Raw genomic sequence first — 26,480 nt, forward strand, 5'->3', positions numbered from 1 at the left:
CTTTCCTGGGCATTTGCATGTGGGCACTACTAATGTAAAGAGGTGCAAACAAAACCCTGGCATTCTTCGCCCCCTGTAAGAAACATTCATAGTCTGGCATGGTTATTAATCATCAATGTTAGGGCTGTAAAAAATTAACTTATACTGAAAGTTTTAATGCATTTTGTTTTCTTTATGTTATTCATTTAAAAAAGGTTTATTTTATGTAATATGTATGTTATGCAACCACTCTGAACATTTTTGCAGGACCCCTCCTGGAGGCATGGAGACGCACATTCCTGTCCTTTTCCTAGATCTTAATGGTAAGTTAATGCATTGGGGTATTAAACCTTTCAGCAAAGCCTAACTATTTGACATCTTTACGTGAAACTTTGTGTATAAGGTATGCACCTTCAGTCATCAGATGTCCAACAAAGTCTGACTGACTTCAGTTGAATTTCCCTGCTATATACAGTGATATTTGGATGTGCAAAAAAAAAGGAATGGAAGTTCTTTAGTTCATGAAAAAAATAATACTACTTGCTATACAAATAGTGTTTCAAATAAAATCCTACTCACATTGAATTTTTGGATACTTTGCTAATTGGCTCTTCTGATACAGGCAAAATCGAATCTAAAGTCTATATTAAACCCACAGAGGGTAATACCATTCTGAGGGCGGATAGTTGCCACCCTCACCATACCAAGACTAGTATTCCATTTAGCCAATTTTTGTGTTTTAGACGCAACTGCTCTTCATTGGAGTTTTACGATGAACAGTCTGTCATTCTGAAAAATAAACTTATAGATAGGGGTTATTCCCCGGATTTGGTAGAATCGGCTTATCAACGGGCGAGGTTAAGGGAGAGACACAAACTTTTACATAAAAATAAGGGAAGCAGGCATGATGATAGAAGCATTTTTCCATCTAATAATGAAGACAAAACCATGATTTATTTCAGTACACAATATAGTATGGAATTTAATGACATTTGTAAAATTGTACGTGAAACATATCCCAGTCCTCTATAATGATCCTATAATGAAAAAAATATTGCGAGACTGTGAATTAAAAACAATCTCAAGACGATCTCCTACTTTGGGAACCAGACTTTCGCCAAGTATGGTTTCCAGTCGAGGATCTTCTTTACCCGACACTTGGCTGGCGACGAAGGGTTCTTATAAATGTGGAAAATTTCCATGTAAAACATGTTCTGTCATTTCGATCAGTACAGACTTCAAATCAAACGTCACAGGAAAAATATATAATAACCGTACATATAACAATTGCTGCAGTAGCAGGGTTGTGTACCTACTTGAATGTAAATGCTGTATGAAGCAATATGTTGGACGCACAATCCGTCCACTTAAAGATAGAGTAAGAGAACATTTGCTTGCAATAGAAAAGGTGATACTAAATCCCCTATTGGCAAGCATTTCAAATCCTGCAGCAAACATGGCATTCAGGACCTAGGTGTCAAAATAATTGAAAAAGTATTTACCCCTATAAGGGGAGGTGATCCACTCATTTTTCTAAACAATCGTGAAGCTTTTTGGATCTTAACTTTACACACACGTAATCCAGATGGGTTAAATACCAGATTTGACATTTCCCATCTTATTTAAATGAACTAAGTGGCCAATCATAATGTATCACTATATAATTGATCTGTGAGAACAGTATACATTGTATTCTTTGGTTTTAACTGTAATTGATTTGTATCTCTTTGTATTATAATAGATAACTTTTAAAATTTTTGTAACTAAAAAAAAAAAAAACCATGCAATTTAATACCTATTTCTGACCATTGGAGGTCACTATAGGCATTACCTATTTAAATTGTTACTCTTGCCATTTTTTTCTTATGCTTATGATTAAGGGCAGCTGAGCCCGAAACGCGTCAAGCAGCGTGTGTTTTAATATGGTCGAATAAAGATGATGTTTTTCAACTGACGAGCTGGTGTGCGGAATTTACTTTTCTTTTCGCTTCTTTCAAATAAAGGCGACCTATCAGACACACATGAAAATCTGTATTATAATCTGTCCTTTCAAAATTAATCATGAAACCCAAATTATTTTATTTATTAAAACAACCATTCTGGTTATAAACTCGTTTAAAACTCTCAGCTGTCAATCATGTATTGCCTGCCCCTCCTCTATGCCTTAGGCATAGAGGCAGGGCAGGCAATTACTTTTGATTGTGATTTACAAGACTAAAAGAAAGAAGATTTAGATCATGCATATAGTGCAAGTGAAGTTTATTTTGCTTTGACTAACATTATAAAACAGGATTTGTAATTATTGTTTAGGGTGACAGGTCCCCTTTAACAGATGTATACTTGACAGTGTACACACCGTCTTCAGATAAAAGAGCTTGGGGATTTATATTTATATTGTATACAATATTTCTCTGTTATTTGGATATATACAAAGTGCAATTGTATGATTCATATTTGGCTATTTAAATGGGCTGTTCCTTCCAAACACTTTTTTTCAGTTCAGTTGTTTTTAGATTATTCCCCAGAAATAAAGACTTTTTTTTTCAATTACTTGCCATCATTTTTTACTGTTTTTCCAAAATCTAAATTTAAAGTTTAATGTCCCTATCTCTTGTGTTTGAGTCTGGCAGCTCAGTAATTCAGTCGCAGACTCTAAACTGCTACAAATTTGCAACATTCCTCCGCAGCATCTCTGGAATATTAGCAACTATTGTATCAAGTCTAACAGCTGCCTGTAATGAAACCCAGAGATTCTGCTCAGCAGGGACAAAGATAAGAAATGTATCAATTAAAGGTATCAATTTACAGATTACGGGGTCGATGACCCCCCCTCCCAGAGCTGCATTAGAAAGTAAAAAATGAAACCGAAAATAGAAAGTAATTGTAAAAAGTCTTCATTTCTGGTAATCTATCTGAAAGCATCTAATTGTTTGAATGTGAACAACCCCTTTAAAGGAATGATTTGAACAGTAAGTGGTTTGGGTGATAAAATGAATTAATTAGCATTCCCTCCAGTGTTGCTAGGATTAACAACTAGATGAACAAAGATAATCAGAATATGTACATAATTAATAATCATATTAGGTAAGTTTTGCCTTCATAATTTTTTATATGGGCTCAGTTATATAAATAGGCATGAATTCCCTCATTTTGGATACATAGACGATGCTAGAGAATAATTGCCTGAAAATTGGACATTAAGTATTCATTTATATTGCACCTGAATGCTTATTTAAGACCATTTGTTGTCTTTTGTCTTAAAGGAACAGTAACATCAAAAAATGAAATTGTTTTAAAGTAATTAAAATATAATGTACTATTGCGCTCTACTGGTAAAACCACTGTGTTTGCTTTAGAAACACTACTATTGTTTATATAAATAAGCTGCTGTGTAGCAATGGGGGGCTTGGGGGCAGCCATTTAAAGGAGAAAAGGCCCAGGTTACACAGTAATTAGAAGATAAGCTCTGGCACCTGGGTGGTATCCACGCTGAGGTTAGATTTGAAGGATATATATATATATATAGAGAGAGAGAGAGAGAGAGAGAGAGAGAGACTTTTTTTTTCAATTTCTGCCGTTGCTACAGAGCAACTTGTTTACTGTATATAAATTATAGTAGTGTTTGTGAAGCAAGCACCACCTTTTTATCAGTGCAGGGCAACAGTATAGGATATTTTCATTACTTTAAATCACTTTCATTTTTTGGTGTTACTGTTCCTTTAAGTCTCCTTTCAGGTTCAGCATTTGACCATAGTACCTATAGTAGCTTTTGGACATGAGCTCAATCAGTAGGGTGTATATAGAAAAGGCTTGTAAACACTATCTGCAGAAATAAACATTATTTTTTACAATCATACCTGATTCCATAGAGTAAAAGGAAATACCCTGTGCACCTGAGGTGGCTATAGGCTTACAGAGCCATGTGAGTCTACCTGAAGATTTCAGAGATCCTGTAACCAGAGATAGTGTGTCTCATACATTTTCCTAATATATCCTAAATAAAAAGTGGGAAGAATAGCTTAGTAGGTAAGGTACTAGATAGATTCAGATATGGCTACCAGTGTTACAATAAAATGTTACACTATAGGTAAATGAAGGTAAGGTTAAATTAAGTCTAACATTGCTTTTGCTTTATTTTTGGCCTGGCTAGCTGATGACCTTAGTGCCAATGAACAACTTGTAGGTTCTCACGCCACAGGAGTCAATTCAATACTACCAAAGGAGCATGGAAGCCAGTTCTTCTATCTACCAATCATAAAGCATAGTGATGAGGAGGTAACGCCATTAATTCTGATCTTCTATGTTCATAATTATGTGAATACTAATCTGTCCATCAATCTGTCTGTCTGTCTAATGGAACTGAACAAATGCAAAGGCATTTGTAGTATTCTCCCCAAGCCATCCTTTTCTCCCCACTCCCGGTTATTTTAGTTTATGGTTAGTCTTTCATCAGATGTTCTAGTTGCCAGGGTCACTGACTGTAGAAACCAGAAGGTCAACTGAATATGGAGCTAGACTTTTAATAGTAATTATGATTTTCAGTTCACTTTCTTTTTTCATATCCTTGCCTTTCATACCTGGTTTTTGGATCAGCTGCTTTTTTTTACCCAAACCCATTGGTTTTCACTCTTACTTGATAGTGTGGTGTCTTCTGAGGGGAGGTGAAAACTGGAAGGGTGTCCACCTTCTACTGTATTTATCTAACTGTACCTTCAAACTGTTAATTTTATCCAATATAAAATGGGTGGTGATCTCCATAAGAAGGGACTCCAAGCAGCTAGCCTTTGTACATTAGATTGTACAAGACATTGGAGTGGGATATGCTTCCTGCAGCTCGGAATTTAGCTCCACTGTGATATTTGATCAATATAGAAATGTGATAAAAGTGTTATGTAGTGTACCAATCATCTATAATACATCATCAGTACAGGTATGAGATCTGTTATCCAGAAACCCGTTATCCAGAAAGCTCCAAATTACGTAAAGGCTGTCTCTGAATTTTATCCAAATAATCCAAATTTTTAAAAATTATTTCTTTTTTCTCTGTAATAATAAAACAGTACCTTGTACTTGATCCCAACTAAGATATAATTAATCCTTATGGGAGGCAAAACCTATTGGGTTTTTTAAATGTTTACATGATTTTCTAGTAGACTTAAGGTATGAAGATCCAAATTGCAGAAAAATCTGTTATCCGGAAAACCCCAGGTCCGGCGCATTCAGGATATCAAGTCCCATACCTGTACTAGTGATTGGTGAGAGTTCAAGCCTTCTCCTCACATAGATTATTACATGATGCATGGGGCAGAAATAGATTCTGAGTCAGAATACAAGTCTGTCCTTTTCCCTTGCGGATTCATTCTCTGACATTTGCTTAAAGCTACCTACTTTCAGGGTATGGGTCTTGGATTCTTCATTGATTCTTAGGCTACAATTGTGTACTTTTTTATGAGTTAGTCTTTGTAACACAAAAATCATGTGGTTTAAATTCCATTTGTCATGTATAATCGCTACGCTTTCATTTATTGCCAGCCTAACAAGCTTACGGAAATTCAGTATATTGCCTTTCCTAAAAATAAAGTAAGGACATTAAATATAGCAGTGATCTGTGCAACACCAAGAAAATGTAAGATGCAGTGACCTGACAGTGCTGTTGTGTGTTTATTCCACAGGTTTCGGCCACAGCCTCCTGGGATTCTGCTATCCATGACTCGGTGCATTTGAACAGGGTGACACCTCAGAATGAGCGGGTCTATCTGATTGTTAAGGTCACGGTGCAGCTTAGTCACCCTGCTGCGCTGGAGCTGGTTTTACGTAAAAGGATTGCAGTGAATGTATATAATAAGCAGGTACCTATTTATTTATAATAAGCAGGTTCAGATATGGGATCCGCTATCCAGAAACTCATCATCCAAAAAGCTCAGAATTACAGAAAGGCCGTCTCCCATAGACTCCATTTTCATCAAATTTTTAAAAATGATTTCCTTTTTCTCCAATAATAAAACAGTACCTTCTACATGATCCAAACTAAGATATAATGCATCCTTATTAGAAGCAAAACCAGCCTATTTGGGTTTATTTAATGTTTACATGATTTTCTAGTAGACTTAAGGTATGAAGATCCAAGATCTGTTATCCAGAAAAGCCCAGGTCTTGAGCATTCTGGATAAAAGGTCCCACGCCTGTACCTATTTATTTACAGAGTTCACATCAACAAACAATCTTGGTTACCCAAAATTGATTTCTCACCTGTAACTGCATGCCCAGTAAAATGGTAAAACATGATTTTTTTTATAATTTACTTTAATTAAGAAAAACCTTTTTTGCAATACGGTTCAAACATTTCTTCCCAGAGTATAAACTGTGGACCCCAGAGAAGCTAAATGAGGAAATTACAGCAGAAGGGTTATAGGTTGTGTCCAAAGAAACTACCTTTACTGGCACCCTCTAAATTGCCAGCTGTTTTATAAAATTGACCCAACCTACTCTTTGTATTTTTCATTATTAGGCACAACAGTTCTAGATAATATTTATAGATTACTTTTATCCTTGATTCATTTCTTCCTATCTGTTTTGTGGAATATGGGTGGACAGGTGTATTTGGTTATGACTGTGCAGGATCATATTGTATTGACACAACTGATTAGCCTCCTGGCAGAGCTTGTGCAGTTCTAAGTCCAGATAGTTGCTCCAAATGTTGAATATGGCCAGTGGACTCTATTTTGATTGGGGAGATCATCTCTGGTGTAATCTCACGAGAGCTTGAGAGAGGTCATTTTATTCACTTATTAGCTTTAATATCCAAAACTTTCTTTTCAGAGTTTTACACAGAGCCTAAAAAGACGGATGTCGACAAAAAATATTCTGCACTCCTGTGGCGTAAGCTATGAGATTGTGTCCAACATTCCAAAGGTAGCCCTTTGTCTTTTTGGTTTTCTGATGTACATAGTAAATCCTAACAAGGCAACATGCAGTTAAGACTTGTCTGGTTACTGCAAGTTGGTGCCATGTTTTTAAACTTGTTAAATTTACACCAAAAAAGTAAAATATTGCTGTAAAATGAACATATATGTAATAAACCACATTTGAGATATTGCACAATACAATTCTACCTACATGCAGCAGCACTGACTTTGTGAGCCCCCCCCCCCTTACCTGGAACTTGTGAGTAATTCTGAGATTATACCAATAATACTGGGAGGATATTATGAGTATAAGAACTAGAATTGTGAAAATCTGCTCCAGTCATAGTATTGGGAATGTTATAGCAGTTAAAGGAGAACTGCATCCTAAAAATGAATATGGATAAAAATGCCATATTTTATATACTGAACTTCTTGCACCAGCCTAAAGTTTCAGCTTCTCAATGGCAGCAATGATCCAGGACCTCAAACCTGTCATAGGGGGTCACCATATTGGAAAGTGTATGTGACATTCACAAGCTCAGTGGGCTCTGAGCAGCTGTTGAGAAGCTAAGCTTAGAGGTTGATGCAAATTATCAAGCAGAAAATTAGGTTGGCCTGTAATATAACATGATTATATTCTGGTGCTAATTGCACTGGTTTCTGTGCTGCCATGTAATTATTTGCGATAATTATTATACTGTGAAATTTCTATTCTGTGTGTACTGTATATTGTGAGTTGGTCCCTAAGCTCAGTAAGTGACAGCAGCACAGAGCATGTGCAGTGAATCAGCAGAAAAGAAGATGGGGAACTTCTGGGGCAACTTCAGAGGCATATTTATTTACTGCTAAAGGGCTGTGGTTGCCTCGGACTGGTACAGAAACCCAAAACATAATGTACAAAATTTCTAGCCTACTTCTTTAGTTAAGCTTTAGTTCTCCTTTAAACAAAATATTTACACCTAGTATTATTATAATTAAAAAAAAAAGTGATTTAAGTCGTATAAAGTAGTGCATGCATATTTTAAAAGTTTCAAATTCTTGACACTTAAATTGTTTCAAAAAAGAAAATATTTTAACCATTATACTGACCCTAATAGGCCACAGAAGAGACAGAAGATCGTGAAACACTGGCTTTGATGGCAGCAAGAAGTGAAAATGAGGGAAGTGTGGATGGAGAGTCCTACATTGAGAAATACACACGGGGGGTATTGCAGGTGGAAAATATACTGAGCCTTGAGCGGCTCAGGCAGGTAGGTAGAGACATGATAGGTATATTCCTGTGTTCATAACAAACGGCCTTAAGCTTAATTAATTCAAGTGAGATATTAAAATGTCAAGTCCAGTTGGCTTGAATGGAATGTGCCGTTGAATGGAATGTGCCAGGGCTAGTGCTGTTAAAAGCAGGTTTTAGAGATCAGCTATTCTTTGTTGAACATGCGGTGTACACTTTAAACGTGTGTAAGGGCAACTGCATATAGGACTATTTAAACCCCAAGAGTTTTTATTAAGAAAACCACGGTAATGTGACTAACAAGTCTTGTGTTATTTGTAAGAGCGTGACATTGCACCCAGTCAGTTCAGGAACTAGATACCGTTTTTTACAGTAAAACGTTATTTTGATATTTATTTGAAAACCTTGTTATATGTAATAAAAGAGTATCTTTATAATAAAGCTAGTGGCTAGTCTGTATCTGGGAATAAGCTTGCTAACAGAAATGGTTCTCTCCCTATAACATAGGCTGTCACTGTTAAAGAAGCTCTGTCAAGCAAAACGAAGCTCATCCGAAGAAGCCTCAGCACACCCAACATGCACAATGTGAGCTATGCTTTTCCTTCATGGATCATAATCTCCCTTTACAAAATACAGTCTATTCCTCTGGGTCTCCGATAAATACAAATACCATCATATTCCGCAGTCAGGCTGCATAAACTACCAATCCCACCAAAATGCAAGTGTATATTTGTACTGGAATTCTGTGGCTGGGAAGTTCATCCTGATGTTACAGCTCCAATCATTCCCTGCAGTCTTTAGTATACGTTAGGATATGCTGTTTTATGCATTCATGAGCAGCAGTCATTTATAATACCTCTTATACTAACCTTGATGCAATGCTGCTCATGCTTGCTGCTGTGCAAAGACTACAAGCAGGTTTTTTATTTGTGTGTTTTTTAGTTAGTATTTATTCAGCAGCTATCCAGTTTGCAATTACACAATTTTTGTTTTTTGCAGACATCTTCTAGCCGTCTTGACCTAATTGCTGGTGATGAAGATGACAAGGTAATGTCTATGAAAGCTAATTTTATTGCAAGATATAAAATCTTCTGTAGCTAAACATTGCCGAGTCTCCATTGTTTATATTTACTGTAGTATGCATAAACACAATTAAAAAATGCTAAGTGGAGGCAGAGCAAAACACAAAATGCTTTTAGGCTAATAACACATGGGGAAATACACTCTATGGGAGGTGTCCCCAAACTTTTTTTCACCTATGAGCATTACATTTAAATGTAAACAGAGTTGGGGAGCAACACAAGAATGAAAAAAAGTTTCTGGGGTGCCAAATAAGTGATATGATTGGCTATTCAGTAACTCCCATGTGGACAGGCAGCCTACAGAAGGTGCTGCATGGCACTACAACTAGTTTTTGTACAACCAAAACTTATATCCTAGCCTGGATTTAAAAAATAAGCACCTGTTTGAGGCAACTGAGAGCAACATCCAAGGGCTTGGTGAGCAACATGTTGCTCATGAGCCATTTGTTGGGGGCCACTTATCTATGGCATATCTTGGCAGGGATATTTAAAGGAGGAGGAAAGGTTAAAACTAAGTAAGCCTTATCAGAAAGGTCCACCTAAATCCTCAAAGTAATGCTGCTCTGAGACCTCTGTCAAAAGAAACACTCCTCCACTCCTTGTACACATGGGCTTCTGTATCAGACTTCCTGCCTTCAGCTTAAACCTCCTTGCCCCAGGCGTGAGCATGCTCAGTTTGCTCCCCCCCCCTTTTTCTGCTGTAATCTGAGCCCAGAGCTATAAGTGAGCAAGGAGAGACTCGGGCAGGAAGTGATGTCACACCAAGCTAATACTGCAGCTGCTATACTAAGCAAATAGGGAGCTTCTAGAGCTGTTTACTCAGGTATGGTAAAACATTCTACAGAATAAATATAGCATTCTAGCTTGCACTATTGCAGCTAATCTATTGGCAATAAAATGCCTCCGTAGCTTTCCTTCTCCTTTAAAAAAAATAGCAAAACAAGCAGCTATTGAAATACACTGTGTTAACTGTAAAATAGAAAAAAGTATATGAATGCACCAATGCTAGGATTTAGTTTGTTTTGGTGTTCAGTCTTTGAAGCTTGAAAGTCATGTACCGTAACTGTAAAGCACTGTAAAGCAGAAAGTACAAATATTTTACCCTAATGCAAACTAGGATTCTGATTCAGCTTGGTATCTCTTGTTAAAATGATTAATACCCAGGAACTTTGACAATAAAAATCAACTTGAATTGATAATTCTCTCCCTAGTTGTATACACAACTTTTCTTGTATTAAAGGAGAACTAAACCCTAAAAATGAATGTGGCTAAAAATGCCATATTTTATATACTGAATTTATTGCACCAACCTTAAGTTTTAGCTTCTCAATAGCAGCAATGATCCAGTACTTCAAACTTGTCACAGGGGGTCACCATCTTGGAAAGTGTCTACGACACTCACATGCTCAGTGGGCTCTGTCAGCTATTAAGAAACTAAGTTTAGGGGTCGTCACAAATAATCAATCAGAAAATTAGGGTTTCCTGTAATATAAGCTGATGCCACAGGGCCGATTATTAAATTCTGATGCTAGTTACAATGGTTTCTGTAATTATATGTATTAATCACTAATCAGTCTTATATTGTGACATTTCTATTCTGTATATACAGTATATTGTGAGTGGGTCCGTAAGCTGATTAAGTGACAGCAGCACAGAGCATGTGCAGTGAAAAGAAGATTGGAAACTACTGGGGCACATTCAGAGGCACAGATCTTCTCTGCTAAATGGCTGTGGTTGCATTGGGCTCGTGGAGAAGCCAAAAACATAATGTACAACATTTATAGCTACTTCTTTAGTTAAGCTCTAGTTCTCCTTTAAGTCTGCTCCCTGTTATGTCCATAATAAGAAATCTTACACAGGCTTAAACAGTTGGTTGAACAGTCACACTCTCTAAGCCACTTCATCTCTAGTCTTTACTAATACCACATTTATTCCTTCAGAAAAATACATCACAAAATGTTACTGTAATCCAGTGATCCCCAACCAGTAGCTCGTGAGCAACATGTTGCTCTCCAACAACTTTGATGTTGCTCTCAGTGGCCTCAGAGCAGGTGCTTATTTTTGAATTCCAGGCTTGGAGGCAAGTTTTGGTTGCATAAAAAACAGATGTACTGCCAAACAGAGCCTCCTGTAAGCTGCAGGATACCAATAGTCAATCACAACCCTTATTTGGCACCACCCAGGAACATTTTTCATGCATGTGTTACTCCCCAACTCTTTTTACTAACGCCATCTGATTGCACTACTCTGACTATGTAACCAGTGTGAAATTTGCATCATTTGTCAGAAGATACAGTAAAAGTTGAGGTTGGAGAAGGCCAAACCCCCAACAGGGGTAAGGTTTAGAAAAAAGTTATCTTGGGCCTGGTCCCCTCTCAGATCAGGGTTAGGATAAATGTGAGTGAGCATTCTGAACGTGTATATAGAGGTGTACATGATCTCACATAAAGTTTTGGTGTGTCGGCCCATATCTACTATATTAATTCTACCAGAAATTGTCAAAGTTTGGGTTTTGTCTTTGTGTAAGTTATAAGGGGCCAGATATTCTCAAAACAGAAAGTCAGGTGGGTTTCTAGTAATAAGAATAACCACGTAGGTATAATTGTTGACTTTAAGAAGTGATTAATTACAGGTCTAGGCTCTAGGTTGCCACTTCTAGATGTGGTCCAATACCTGTTCCCTGTGTCATTCCACTTTATTACACAAAACTTCATTTATGGACTTATTTCTTTTGCGTTCTTTGTATGTGTGGATTATTTGGGTTGTTAGCGACATCTGGTCTAAATTCTGTATTAATAGAGCCCCATTAGAAATATATTTACTGAGAAAAACAGTGATGTGTTCAATACTTATTTTCCCTGCTGTGTGTTATTTTATAGCGTTCACCTACTTTCTTTTTACTTTTATTCTGGAAAATATTTACTTCTTTATTGGCTGGTTAGATTTAAAGTGAACTGCTGTTTTGTGAAACTCATATATTCAATTACTCTGTAGGGCTGGACGGATAGTCTGTATGATCTGACAGAGTACTCTTCCAGCTATAAAGACACACCATTCTACAGCAGCCAAGTGAGTGATTCTCCCAGAAGGAAGGACAGTGGTGGAGGTGAGACTCTTTCTGAAACACGTGCCTCTTCGTAACAACCCTCTTAAAGCATCTTATTTCAGTTCATTGAGCTACTAAAAGGTAGTAGTATAGGTAGAATTGAATAAAGGAGTTAAACGAAAAGAAGCATAAAATGAAAGTACATTTTGTTATTGTACATGTATGGTATTTATATTTGGAGAATCAGCTGGCTGTATAAATTACAGTAAATAACCAATACTTTGCAGAATGCCCTGATAGCTTCTTATATGCTTCTTTTATTACTATAGCATTTCAGCCTGTTGGACTCCATATGATCACTTCTTCACTGCCGACATTTAGTGGCAGGGTCAGAGCTACATCTTACTGTGCTGCTTACAAGCTGCAACCTTGATCACTCCTTACACAGAATTGGGTGAACCTTAACAAAGCTATGGGAAAGTGCACATGATTCTGTGTAAGAAGCAGTCAGAGGAACCGCTAAGCAGTACTGCAACACAGGACTAAGGGAGGCAACAATCCAGGAAAGACTGTTAAGGCTTTATAGGATATAATGAAAAATGCTGTCCCATCATGTCGTAATAGGTAGACTCCACTGCCAGTCCTTTGATCCTAAGCTGCTGATAATGTTTAGTTACAGGTTATTGGCTGTAGTGGGAAAGTAAAGGGCAGAAAGTAAGAGACAAATGGCTCATATGGGTGTAGAATTCAAATTTTAATCTTGAGCCCTGTCTATTATCCATTTGAATGCATCAGCTTTTTAATATATAAGCACAGGGGCAACACAAGACTTGAAAAGTTATGTAATGATAAAAAAGAGCAGATCACAGAGAGGCTGGGTCTCTCAGAAGTAAATGATGGGGAGGGGCAACCCACTCTGTGACACACAGTACAGGCAAATATTGCATGAATTTAAAAATACTTAAAGGGGTTGTTCCCTGTCTTCATTATTTATTATTTATAGTTTTTTGATTATGTGCCTTCTTCTTCTTCTGACTCTTTCCAGCTTTCAAATGGGGGTCACTGATCCCATCTAAAAAGCAAATGTTTTTTTGGGGTTTTCTAGATAAGGGATTTTTCCGTAATTTGGAAAAATTCTTTAAAAATGAATTAAACCCAATAGGATTGTTTTGTGACCAATATTGATTTATGCACCTTAAAGGGGTTGTTCACTTTTGAGATAACGTTTAGTATAATGTAGAGAGTGATATTCTGAGACAAATTGCATGATTGGTTTTATTATTTGTGATTTTGAGGTTTTTTTATTCAGCAGCTCTTCAATTTGCATCTTAACCAATCTGGTAACTAAGATCCAAATTACCCTAGCAACCATTTGAATAAGAAACTGGAATATGAATAGGAGAGGCCTGAATAGAAGGATCAGTAATAAAAAGTAACAATACATTTGTAGCCTTACAGAGCATTTGTTTCTTTTAGAACGCCCATTTGAAAGCTGCAAAGAGTCAGAAGAAAAAGTCAAATAACTATAAAACTATAAAAAATAAATAATGAAAACCAATTGAAAAGTTGCTTAGCATTGGCTGTTCTATAACATAATAAAAGTTACCTTAAAGGTGAACCACCCCCTTTAACTGCCATTAAGTTCAAGGTACCTGTACTGTTTTATTATTAGAAAAAAAGGAAATCATTTGTAAAAATCATAATTATTTTCTTATAATGGGAGATGTCCTTACTGTAATTCAGAGCTTTCTGTACAACAGCTTACAGATAAGGGACATGGAACTTTGGCCTGTTATTTGTCCCTTTTAGTAAATAAAGACCATTATGTTTAACTATAAGTGACATTATTTCTTTTTTTCTAGGCAGTGTACTGGACAGTGCACATGCTTTAAGCCCATTCAAAACATTCACTCATCAACCACCCAAACTCTTCAAGCCATTGATGCCTGTCAGAGAAGAGCACAAAAGAAAGATTCCTGTTGAAAGCCAGCCTCTCCTCAGTCAAGAGGTACAGAACCGTGGCTCCATATTTCATGTGGCCCCAGTGCAGAGCTTTTCTTTCCGCATTCATTAATATAAAATACCACATGCAAATTGCTATTTTAAAATGTGAAGCTCTTGGCTTCTAATAATGAGACAGAATAATCTTTGGCAGTGTGTCGCCAGTGTATGATTACCTTCCTGTGTGTAGTGCGGTTTTGTTTAAATGTCAAGGTAAGTTTCCTTTAGAGGTAAAGGAAATAAGGGTTTTGAATGGGTAAATGGCAAAACAAAGATGGGATTTTTGCTTCCTTTATTGGAGCAATATCTTTCATTGTCTGGGAAATCCCTGAACGTGCTCCTTGTGGTGGGAACAGGCTGATGCTGTAATGTTGAGCTCATAGTGGCTCTTAATAGAAGGTATATTCTGCAACATTCACATGCAAGACGTTTGTATATAGAAGAATGCGGGAGGCTATGAAACAGATTAGTGTATAAGATAGAGGTTCTTTAGCACCCACCCCCAGAACATGTCTTGTGTCATTTCCCTTCTCTGCAGCACAGTGCACATTGCTATCAGTTTTGTCCTGGTTTAGCTGCTCTGGTGTGTATGTACTAGGGGAATATCACTGGGAGGGGGTATCAACACACAGGCAAAGTCTCCTATCCACACACGCAACCCCATTGAGCACCTTTGTGTGAGACACAGTTCATATAATAACATTACTTTATAAATAAATAAATAAATGTGATTTATTATAAGAATTGTTGCATGAGAGTCATATTAATTGCTTGTTTAGACATCTCTAGATTTGCACGTGTCACATTTGTGTTTTTTTATAACTGTTTTATCACTTGCACGTTTTTAAACATGTCACTGTAGTATTTGTGTTCATGTTTGCTGTGATGTGTTGTGTGTCTGAACCTTTGCAGAGCATGCCTTCATCCCAGACACTTGGCCCTGGCACTGCTGTGCCGTCAGGACCTAATGACATCTGCATGCGACTAGAAAACAATAACCCTCATGAAGATATCATTGTAAGTCTGCGTTTTGCCTTGGGTCGTTGTGTTTAGTCAGCGAGTACTTTTAACTCTCAGTTTTGTATTGCTGAATTTTAGACTTTGCATAGATTCTTTCTCCAGGGCATGTGTTATTCCTTTCCATGCTTCCCATTCCTTTGCGTTATCTCCACCATGCAGCATGAGTTAATCACATTCCTGGATCAGAAAATGCACATTGCACAACCTATTTCTCTATCTTCAGTAATAAAGCCCTGCTAGCATGCCTTAACCTTGATAATATGTTAAAGGATGCTAGGGAAAGTGGTTGAGCAGTGCAGCAGGGTTTATTGTCTCTTAAGTTGCCTCCCTGATGCCTTCAACCCTGTGCAGGAAGCCTGCCCATAATATAAAGCACCAGTCGTAGATGCACGTAAAATAGAAAAGTAAACATATTCATAGATTTTATGAGCTCTAGATATTAATGTGGTAAATAACACAGCTCATAATGTCTTCCCTGAAAAGAATGGTGTATACGAATGTTCATTGCTGTATCTGGTGTTTTATTTTGTTTTGTTTTAAAGGAGTCGGAAGAAGACGATAATGAATTTAGTGGGAGCAGTAAAAAAGGAATCCACTCCAGTAGTTTTCAAACTTTCCAGCCTTATGTCCCAGAAGAATTTGCTGATTTCAGTGTTTACAATGCCAGTCTGGACAACAAGGACTGGGTCCCCTTAAAAGCAGATTTTCTTTGCTCTCGGCCTCTGGAGAAAGAGATTTCTCGGAGTCCCACCAGCAGCAGTATTACTAGTGGCTACTTTTCTCACAGTGCATCCAACGCTACACTTTCTGACATAATGGTTCCCTCCAGTAACAGCATGGATCATTTAGTTGCCCATACTGGGGATTTTGAAAGCCGAGATGTTTCGCTTCACCATTCTGCAAATGATCATGCGTCTTACTCTCACAAACGATCGAATGGTAGGATTTCTACAGACGATGCAACCAGCCTAGCAAACCTCATAGAAAAAAGTGCCCTTGATAAAGTGCCACATTGCACTACTGAAAAAACTGCTGCTCTCCTGTTCAGAAGTGTGTCATGCTCTTCTGTCGGCTCCCCAACCTACAAATCTAAAGTAAGCACTGTAAATTTTCTGCCCAGTGAAGTTGCCGTGGAGCACACGTGTGTTATATTAGAAGATCATTCATTCACAGAGTTCATGGGGGCTGAAGATGGCAAAGAATTTGAGCAACATGAGCACTCCCTGGATTTATTTTCCAACGGAGATAAAGATAGAGCTGACTGCAACTTAGTACCTGACCTCTCTAATGAAACCCCTAGCCAACACTGGCTGACAGAGGATGATAATGACTCAAACTGCCTGGGTGATGCTGCCTTATTTAGCAAATCCCCCCCTCATTTCGCTGAAGATAGTTCCCTTGAAAAAAATAATTTACATCTTTCTGACTGTGAAGATAATCCTTTCCACAACTCACTGTGTCTCGCACTTGGCGATCAAGTATGCATTGGGGAGAACAAAACTGGGACAGTGCGATACGTTGGCACAGTCGATTTTTCACATGGTATGTGGGTTGGAATTGAGCTTCATTCTCAGCTAGGTAAGAAAAAAAGCCATTTTAATGGCCTTTTTGCTTGCATTCAGAAATATATGCCTATCATATGAAATAAAACCATGAAAATAGAAAAATATGTTTACCCCAAGGTTTATTTCACATAGGAATATTAATAGCTGCTACTTGCAGCTGGATAATTTTCATGAGCAAAAATGAATGTTGTCACACCAAACACTTTTTGCAGTGTTTGATCACCAAAGATTTCTCTAAATTACAGGTTCTTTTCAAAAGCTTGTCCCACTTGTATCTCTCCCTATTTTCTTTTTTATTGGCACTGCTCTTCACCTAATTTTCTCATTGTTGTCCTACAGTTAATCTTATTCATTTCATACGTTCCTCTTAAACAAGCTCACTCCCCTCCATATTCTCTGAAACAGATGTAATTTCTGCTCCACAAGGAAGTCTCCTTCAGCTATCCTCTAATAAAGTTTCACCTACAAACTTTTCTTTTAATTTGGCTACTTTTTCCCATGAGCATAGTTTGGAGGGCACATAGACAAGGCTAATAAAATGCTTAGGAACAAGTTAAAATGCAACCACATAGTTGTGTGTCCACTGGCAATAAACCAGATTTGAGTATTTTCCTTTTTTTGGTAATTCTTTAAAACAAAAATAACAGAGCTCCATTTTACAATGTAACATCTGGGGAAATGAAAAATCATGGAAATTTGTTTGAGGATCAAAAATATGATACAGAAATTCTTGGTGTATAGCGGTGCAAGTTCTTGCCAGTTTACACATAGGTGCAAATTCATTAACCTACGAAAATTCACGCTAATTCACCAATATCTGAAGTTGTGTCCAGGGCACCGAACGCTGGCGAAGTTGAGCTAGCGTTACTGCGCCAAGCAAATCGAAGTTGCGCTAGTGTTGGGTAATTTGCATACGGCGGGAAGTTAAAGTTGAATGGACGTATATGTTGCAGCAAATACATTACAGTACACAAGCCCAGGGAACCTTAATAAAATAAAATAAAGTTAAAAGAATGTAAATATGTAAAGAAATGTAGGGGGGAAGCCGGGTACTCCAAAAAAAAATTTTTTTGCAGCCTACCCTGAAAAAGGAAGACACCAGCATTTTTTGGGACTTAGAAAAATTCTCAACTATTTTTTTTAGGAACTCCTATCTACTCTATTGCACTTCGCCTGGTCTGAGGTGGCGAAGGCAAGTCTGGCGCAAGAGGTAACGTTCAGTAAAATCCGCATCTTAGTGAATTCGCGTAGTTACGTCCATTCGCCAGAGCACAAAGTCGCCTGACGTTAGGGAGCGAAGTATGGCTAGAGTCTTATCTCCTTCGCTAGCGAAGTTATGCCATCGACCGTTGGTAAATCACGAAGTTCTGAAATTATGTCACGCTGATTAATCGCCAGCGTTAGTCACTTTAGTTAATTTGCCCTTTAGTTAATTTGCCCCAGAGAGTCTGGGTGCATATGTGTCAGACCTACAGCTCATGTTGGAGGTATCACATTATGGAGAGAACAGCAGGCACTCACAGATCCCATAGGTAGGCATAATAAAAGAACCACATACTTTATGTTAGGCAAATAGTGGACTTACAGTATTTGCCTCAAATAAAGTATGTAGTTCATTTACTACGACTGTCTGTCGAATCTGTGAGTCTCTCATGTTTTATCCATGGTTTAAATTTGTTAAGTGTACCAGGGTAATAAAAAGCTCTGTTGAGCAGGGCCTCTTTACCTCTTGTGTGCTGCAGAATATATTTGTATTTTATAAATTAATGTTAATAATAATCATAATAAGCACACGACTCTTTTCTGTGTTTCATTCCCTACCACACATGCTAACACCCCACACTAACACGTATTACTGTGAACCCCCATAATACACACACTCAATTACAACCATCAGTCTAAATCTATAGGTGTGCACCCATAGAAATACATTGAAATTCGACTGTGAAACATAAACTTTAAAATTAGAAATGTAAGTTTGAGGCTTCTTAGCCGTAGTTAGGGCTGGTAAAGGTTAAAGCAAATGTAATAATTATATTTGGGATGAATTGTCCAACTCTTGGACATTAACCATGAGTCACATCACAAATATCAATGCACCCTCTATAAATCGCTTTTATACTTGTCTGCTTTTATATGTTGCTGTATAGAAAGCGACAACCAATAACAAAATAATTGTACGATTGATTTAAAAAAAAATAAATAAAATGTTTTATTCTGATTTAAGGCAAACATGACGGGACAGTAAAAGGCAAGGAGTATTTCCGCTGCAAACCCAAGCACGGCGTGTTTGTCCGTCCCAGTCGGATTACCAAAGCACTTGACTTGTCACAGAGGAGCAACAGCAGCACTGCACAGGCTCAGGCATCAATGAACATAGACAAGAGGAAGAGTGCGGTGCTTCGAGACTCTTCAGCTGCCAATCCAGAAGTGAAAGCAGCCTACATGTCTGGGGATCAGGCAGCATCTGCATTTTCTAGGAAACAGGAGATCCGCAAATCCTGGATTAACTAAGAAGCATTATTTGCACTTACTACACAATTCTTGTGTTAAAAGAAAAACATTTTGTACAGCTGTACAGTTTTAATTTGTTGTTCTGAAACGTTTACTGGATAGAGTCAAAGACAATGTTCTAACTGTTTTTAATGTGGTCTCTACATGAAATGTGTCTGCCTTGTAGGCAGGTTGTTGCTGCACACTAAAAGCACGACTGAAAGTGAATATGTAGATAGAGGGCAGGTACTGGTCTATTCTTACATGATGTCTCTATTTTAATCAGAGAAACAAAACCTATTTTATTCAAAGAAGAAAAATAAACCATATATACATATCTGTACAAATGAAAAGTTGCAGTATGTTGTTTATCTACCAAAGAGGCTGTGTCATGTGAAATGTTGGCTGATAGCATTGTTTCTTGCTTTCTATTGAGAAAGGTAGTTCTGTGGGCTTGTTGATAATAGTCACGCCATTTTGCCTTATATGTTTCTTTTCTGTCCTACCAGAGGGATCAATGTCGAAAGGCATATCAAGTGCCCCTTTAATTTAGGTATAGAAGAGCTTTTGGTTCTAAATTGGATGTTACTGTTTCACTCTGAACATTTGGGGGCAAATTTACTAACCTACTAACTAATTTTCATACGGCGGGAAGTTACATTTCAATGGACGTATATGTTGCAGCAAATACATTACACTACACAAGCCCAGGGAAGCTTAATAAAATAAAATAGAGTTGTTATAATGCCCTACACATGAGTCCAGTGTATAGTTTATGTGCCATATTTTAGGAAATGTAGGGGGGAACATGGGTACTCTAAAAAAAAAATTATGATCTTTTGCAGCCTATCACCCTAAAAAACTGAAAAGTTGCCAGCGTTTTTTGGGACGCTTTTTTTTTTGAAGTAAGCCCTATATAATCTATTGCACTTTGCCTGGTCTGAGGTGGCGAAGGCAAGTCTGGCGCAAGAGGTAACGTTACGTTCAGTAAAATCCGCATCTTGGCGAATTTGTAGTTACGTCCATTCGCCAGAGCGAAAATTCGCCTGGTGTTACAGTGCGAAGTAGCGCAACACTCTATCTCTTTATCCAGCGCCCGTTAGTAAAATCGACGAAGTCCCGAAATGACTTCACACTAGCAAATCTTCACCAGAGTTAGTCACTTTGCCCTTTAGTAATTTTGCCCCATGGAGTTTGCAGAGAATGCAAGAAAAATACACAGTACTAACCAGTTTACTCACACAATTTTTTAGTGTTATCAGTTAAATGGAGCACATGCAGGAAGGGCTGTATGTGAACACATATATTTGTCCTCGGTAGTCTTCTAACTATGGCTGACTGGTTGATACACCAGTAGTTTCTTACACCTGTAAGGAACTTGGGGGTCCTGACCAAAGATCAAACCACCAAAGGGTCTTATCAGTGGCCACATATACAGGATTCAAGTTAAAAGATTTAAAAAAAAAAAAAAACTTTTATAATGCTGTAGTGGTGTAAAAATATGATATGAATTTGTTTTACATTATATAATTCTTTAGTTGTACTTTCTGAGTACCTGAATGTTAACAGTGCTTTGTATCTACTTCCATTCGATTCCACTTACATGAATAATGAAAGTGTGTTTTTTTCAGAATAGCCAGGCCAAGATTTATGTGTAGATTTAAAGGGTAAGTTAACCCTTAAAATAAGTGAATGTAAAAATGATAATTAAAAATTAGTGGTGAGCACAACTTTCCTTTGTTTGTTATAGTTATACAAGAGCAGTGACCAGCTCCATGTTGTAGCTCCCACCCTTCCCAGCTATAGTCAGGTGATCCCACTGGTGTCTAATAAAAGGGCAGCCAAGTTTGGGAGTTTTACTTTGAAAGCAGCAAGTAAGTTGCAGGTAAAACCTAGTCCCTTTGTAAAATGTATAATGAAGCAATAGAATTCTTAATGAATCAGATGAAAATTGAGCATAGGACTGGCGCCAGATATGGGATGACTTTGACGTAGTTGGCCAGCTTAAATATATTGCAATATATGGACAAACAATCCCTGTTTTGTGGTCGGAAACTGAGCAGCAGATGGCGTTATTTTAACAAAATTCATTCAAATTACCAGTACATGTATCCTTGGAAGAAAAGCAAAATAAATAATGAATGTTTATTGCAAAATATCTTAGAATAGCACCCTCATCATTTTTACAATTATTTTAAAGGTTTACTTTTCCTTTAAGGCTAGAGACTTAGAGGATCTTGGCCTGCAGACAAATCCAAGATCCTCTACGTCTATTTGAGCCTAAAGGGATACTTTCATCCCTTGTGAAATCGCTATTCCACCCCCAGACAGAACAGAGAAAGCATTACTAATAAGCCACCTTAGGTATCACAAATGAGCCCTTAAGTTGTGCTGTAATTTTATTCATCACTGCAGAATAGGACCAATGCCTGGAGTCCAAGCTGGAATCCGGTGGGTACTAGGTGTGATTCTGGGGCTGGTGCTGCCCCCCTCATTCCCCCACACTTTGCTCTGAAAATGTTAGCATCAGAGCAAGTCACAGGGTGGCTAGTGACAATGCAAGAATTTCTTATTAACACATTGTGTCAACTAATGTGGCTGTTTGGTGGCACCTACTGAAATGATAATCTTTTGGTCTGCTTTTATTTCAGAAAAGTGGGACAAAGAAAAGGCAAATCAATCTACTCTAGAATAATTAATACTGACATGTTAACACTAGTGCCATAGTTGGATTCCTGCCATAAAATAGACCCAAGATATGTTTTAAAGCTCTCCAGGGGTTGGCCTGACCTGGGACTAGGCTTTTGTTTATGCTATGTATCACCCAGAAGACGAACACATGGGGAAAAACCAACAGCTTCTCCCTCCAGAGTTCAGAGAGAAGTCAGCTGCAGCCAAAATCATGTCTGTTATAGAGTGAAGTTAATGTTACATGAAGAATACAATCTTGCTGTAAGTTTACTAGTGCCATTCTGAAACTGGAGTATCTTTAAAGTAGCACAATTATTAAGAGCACACAGCAATGCCTTCATATTTAAGGTTCGGCAGTTTTATTAAAATTGAAATATGTTTGATAATTTGATACGAAATGCCAGTGGAGCAGCAGGTAAATGGATTGAAGTGTATACAAACGTATCATTTAATACAGGTGACAAAATGTTTGTTTTTAAAAAAAGAAATTCTCAATTTACTGGCGATATTTACCATACCTATGTTACGTGCAAATCTTAAAATATTTATGCATGATGCACTGTCACTCTTATGATTTATGAAAACTGCGGCCATAGCCCTGCAATATACATCAGTTCAGCTTGATTTATCAGTGTCTGTTTTCATGCTATTCACTCCATTAGCCCCATTAAGTGGCATCTTTCCTCACTTTCAGTAGGCTGCTACAAGAATACTTACTGTAGATAAAGATCAGAACATCTTCCACTGCACTGAACCCCTAATAAGAACAAAACTGTTCTGTAGTTGGGATTTGATCAGTGACTACCCTGTCTGGGCTATCATCTTCCAATGGCTGAGTTTCCTCCTATAGGGCAGTGATCCCCAACCAGTAGCTTGAGAGCAACATGTTGCTCTACAACCCCTTGGATGTTGTTCCCAGTAGCCTCAAAGCAGGTGTTTATTTTTGAATTCCAGGCAAGGAAGCAAGTTTTAATTGCATAAAAACGAAGTATAGTGCCAAGCAGAGCTTCCTGTAGGTGCTAGTCCACATAGGGGCTAGCAAATAGCCAACCAGAGCCCTTATTTCGCACCCCAAGGAACTTTTTCATGCTTGTGTTGCTTCCCAACTCTTTTTTCATTTGAATGTGGCTCATGGTTAAAAAAAGGTTGGGGACCCCCTGCTATAGGGTATTCCATGCACATTGAATAACACGTAAGCAAACTTGGATTTGTTATAAGCAAAACAAATAAAAATTGGCATTGGTCAGGCTTATTAGAACAGAAGTCCTGCAGAACTGAAGCTACATGCATTTGCACTACCATCTTATAGGTTTATTTATAAATTCTATTTATGGTTTTTATTGAGGAAATAGGAATTTGACCACTAACAAAACAAAAAAATGTTTTAAAAACTGACAAAAAGGCTGCTTGCTCCCAAAACTGATATTCCTTCAGATGCTTGGTAACAATGACAAGCTGCTCTGATTTCTTACTGTAGACTTTTGCTGTACAAATATGTAATTTATACCCAACAATACTGGTACGTGTTATTTTTCTTGTATGTAGAATACAAACGGTGTACTTCTAATATCTTTTTTCTTTGTGCTGTTGCATGTGTAGTTCAATTATCAGATTGTCAACTGGGGGACCCACCAAATAAGCTCCCAGCATGCTGACAAGCTGGAGTTGGATGATACAATCATTTTTTCCATCTGAGTTCTATCTCCAGTGATAAGAATACTTTCTTTTAATGATGGGATATGATGGATCCACATCTGCTACCTGCTAACCTGATAAATCACTGCTTTTGGTAGAAATTATATTTCTACATGGCAAATAATTAACTAGTAGGTGTAGTAGAGTAATGAAAAACCCAACAGACCTGAATGCTGTGAATTCTGTGCAATTGAATCATTAATTGAGACTTGTTCAAATAATAGCAGGGAGGTCATTCATTTTGTGAAAATACAGGTGTCAATTACGGCCCTTATTTAAAGGGGAACTATCACGAAAATATAATATTTAATATAAGCCTCCTCATACTGAAATAAGAAACTTTTTAAATACAATCAATTAAAAATAATCATGTTTATCTTCACTATTCCTCTATCAGCATCGGTTTCTCTTCATTCTGTTTTCATGCAGCAGTTGGGTGTCAGATGAATGATCCAATATATGTTATAGGGGGCTTCCTTTCCTAGCAGATATATTAGAGCTCAATCAAATAACTGATTCCAGTACAAACAAAATCTAACAAAATAACTGCCTTTTGCACAAATTCTGCATGTAGAGAAACAGGATTTCTAGAGCTCTAATATATCTTCCCATTTAAAGGGGTTGTTCACCTTTGTAACAAATTGACAAATCTAACAGTTCACATGAATAGAACAAACTTTTCCATAGAAATAGTTAACAGAAAAAGTACAGTTCAAGAGATATTCACCTCAGAAGTGTCCCTGTACTAATCCTTCAGTTCCACACAGACCCTGTGCTGGGAGGGGGTCACTGACCCCCAAAAACACTACAGTGTTCACTTCCTCTTCCTTATATGACATCACACATTGTACTGGCAGCTAACTTAACTCCTATTGGCTATGTCTGCTGTCAATCTGCCACTGCTTCCTGTGCTGGGGAATTTGAGCAGCATTCAGGTACTGAAGAGAAACTGTTACAAGTTTGTGAGAGGGAGGGGGAGTGTGGGTTGTGTGCTGCAGAGACTTCAACTGTGCAGATGGGGGGGATCAAGGTGCTTGGGACCTGGAGTTTTATGGATAATGGATCTTTCCATAATTTGGATCTTCATACCTTAAGTCTACTAGAAAATCATGTAAACATTAAATAAACCCAAAAGGCTGGTTTTTCTTCCAATAAGGATTAATTATATCTTAGTTGGGATCAAGTACAAGGTACAGGTATGGCATCTGTTATACAGAATGCTTGCGACCTGGGGTCTTCCGGATAGCAGATCTTTCTGTAATTTGGATCTTAGTACTAGAAAATGGTGTAAACACTAAATAAACCCAATAGGCTGGTTTTGCTTCCAATAAGGATTAATTATATCTTAGTTGGGATCAATTACAAGTGACTGTTTTATTATTACACAGGAAAAAGAAATCATTTTTAAAAATTTGAATTATTGGATTATAATGGCTACTATGGGAGATGACACTTGTACTTTCCAGAAATATATATATTTTTTTTTTGGGGGGGTCCATGTATTATTTTGTGTATTTACCTCATAAAAAAGGTAAAATATTTTTCTGGTATAGATCCCTATATCATGAAAAATATAACTTTTTCATTTTTTGGTATTTAGAGCTCTAAATCTTGTTCCAGAAGTGGAACACTTAAAAAAGGTATCGTTTTCCTAGGTAAATTACCGCCCCCCCGGGAGAGCGCACAAAATGTTCAAAAAATGTACCTGCCCTCATCACTGCTCTGCCTGTCACTTAGGGCTGCCACCTCACCCTTTTAAAACCAAACACATATGAAATCCACAGGCTGCTAATTAGCAATTCATTTAGATGCATGATACATGGCTGCACAGAAATCAGTTCAGTCTGCAGCATCTAAATGAGTTGATAATTAGCCATGCAGCCTGTGGATTTCATATGTGTTTGGTTTTAAAAGGGTGAGGTGGCAACCCTACTGTCCCTGCTAGATGTGTAAGTTACATTTCTAAGCAAGTCAGTGCTGGTTTTGTTGCAATTTTGTAAATAACTGACATTATGCTTAATGCCAATGGTTGCCAAACAATGTTCCTTTTCTGCAGTATTTGTCTGTATGGCTGTGTGATTGTTTGTTACAAGGCAGGTTTGTTTATCTGCTGCGTCTGTTAACCTCTGCCATTACAATTGAGTAATCAACCAATGACCATTCAAATTATGTGACTGGTTACAGTTCACAAGCACCCAATAAATTACTAGGAGGAGGGCAGTATCAACATCCAATAGGAAACAAGTAAGGGCAAAGCCTGGGCATGATGATGTCATCATATAGGAAGTTCTTGGTGTGTCCGGTTCAAAATAGGCCACTCCCATCACTTCAGAAAACTGGTCAGAGAGACAGGAGAAGGACTGAGTTAATAGGTATAAAAATTAGCTTTTACAATGGCATTTTTACTTTTTGTTATGGAAAATGGTTTTGCTAACACATTGAGAGCATTGTTAGTGGTTTCATAAGATTTGTACATTGAAGGTGAACAACCCCTTTAAGGAAGGAAGGCAGCATATTTTGTGCATGCTGGTTATAGGGCATTTCGCTAAAACTTGAAAGACGTGGAAGAAGACAGAAAACTACTATTTGAATGGAATATATGGATGGCGAAGAGGAAATTCCCTCGAAATGGGAGTTTCAACAAGACAACAAACCAAACACACCAATAAACAAGCAGCATATTATATTGGTTCCAGACCAACAAGATTGATGTTATGGAGTGACCAGCCAAATCCAATAGAAAACTTGTGGGGTGACATCAAAAATGCAGTT

General features: G+C 37.6%; 1 protein-coding gene and 1 long non-coding RNA gene across 6 annotated transcripts in view; one reads left to right on the plus strand and one right to left on the minus strand.

The window, feature by feature from the left end:
• LOC108704456 (kinesin-like protein KIF13A) overlaps positions 1–19,675 on the plus strand; it is a 118,997-nt gene extending 99,322 nt beyond the window's left edge. For 3 of the 5 annotated variants that reach the window (XM_018241013.2, XM_018241014.2, XM_018241015.2), the window contains 12 exons: positions 247–302; positions 4,130–4,254; positions 5,652–5,828; positions 6,799–6,891; positions 7,982–8,134; positions 8,623–8,700; positions 9,115–9,162; positions 12,192–12,303; positions 14,106–14,251; positions 15,157–15,261; positions 15,807–16,842; positions 19,057–19,675. In XM_018241013.2, the coding sequence (XP_018096502.1) occupies positions 247–302; positions 4,130–4,254; positions 5,652–5,828; positions 6,799–6,891; positions 7,982–8,134; positions 8,623–8,700; positions 9,115–9,162; positions 12,192–12,303; positions 14,106–14,251; positions 15,157–15,261; positions 15,807–16,842; positions 19,057–19,343 (2,416 nt within the window). In that variant the 3' untranslated portion in view covers positions 19,344–19,675. The remainder of the gene's footprint in view (positions 1–246; positions 303–4,129; positions 4,255–5,651; positions 5,829–6,798; positions 6,892–7,981; positions 8,135–8,622; positions 8,701–9,114; positions 9,163–12,191; positions 12,304–14,105; positions 14,252–15,156; positions 15,262–15,806; positions 16,843–19,056) is intronic. The other 2 variants (XM_018241016.2, XM_018241018.2) reach the window with 1 other exon arrangement.
• LOC108704458 overlaps positions 19,169–26,480 on the minus strand; it is a 46,414-nt gene continuing 39,102 nt past the window's right edge. Inside the window, exon 4 of the long non-coding RNA XR_005962271.1 lies at positions 19,169–19,305. This is a non-coding gene — a long non-coding RNA (uncharacterized LOC108704458). The remainder of the gene's footprint in view (positions 19,306–26,480) is intronic.

Source organism: Xenopus laevis, chromosome 6S, assembly GCF_017654675.1.
Source record: "Xenopus laevis strain J_2021 chromosome 6S, Xenopus_laevis_v10.1, whole genome shotgun sequence".
NCBI lineage: Eukaryota > Metazoa > Chordata > Amphibia > Anura > Pipidae > Xenopus > Xenopus laevis.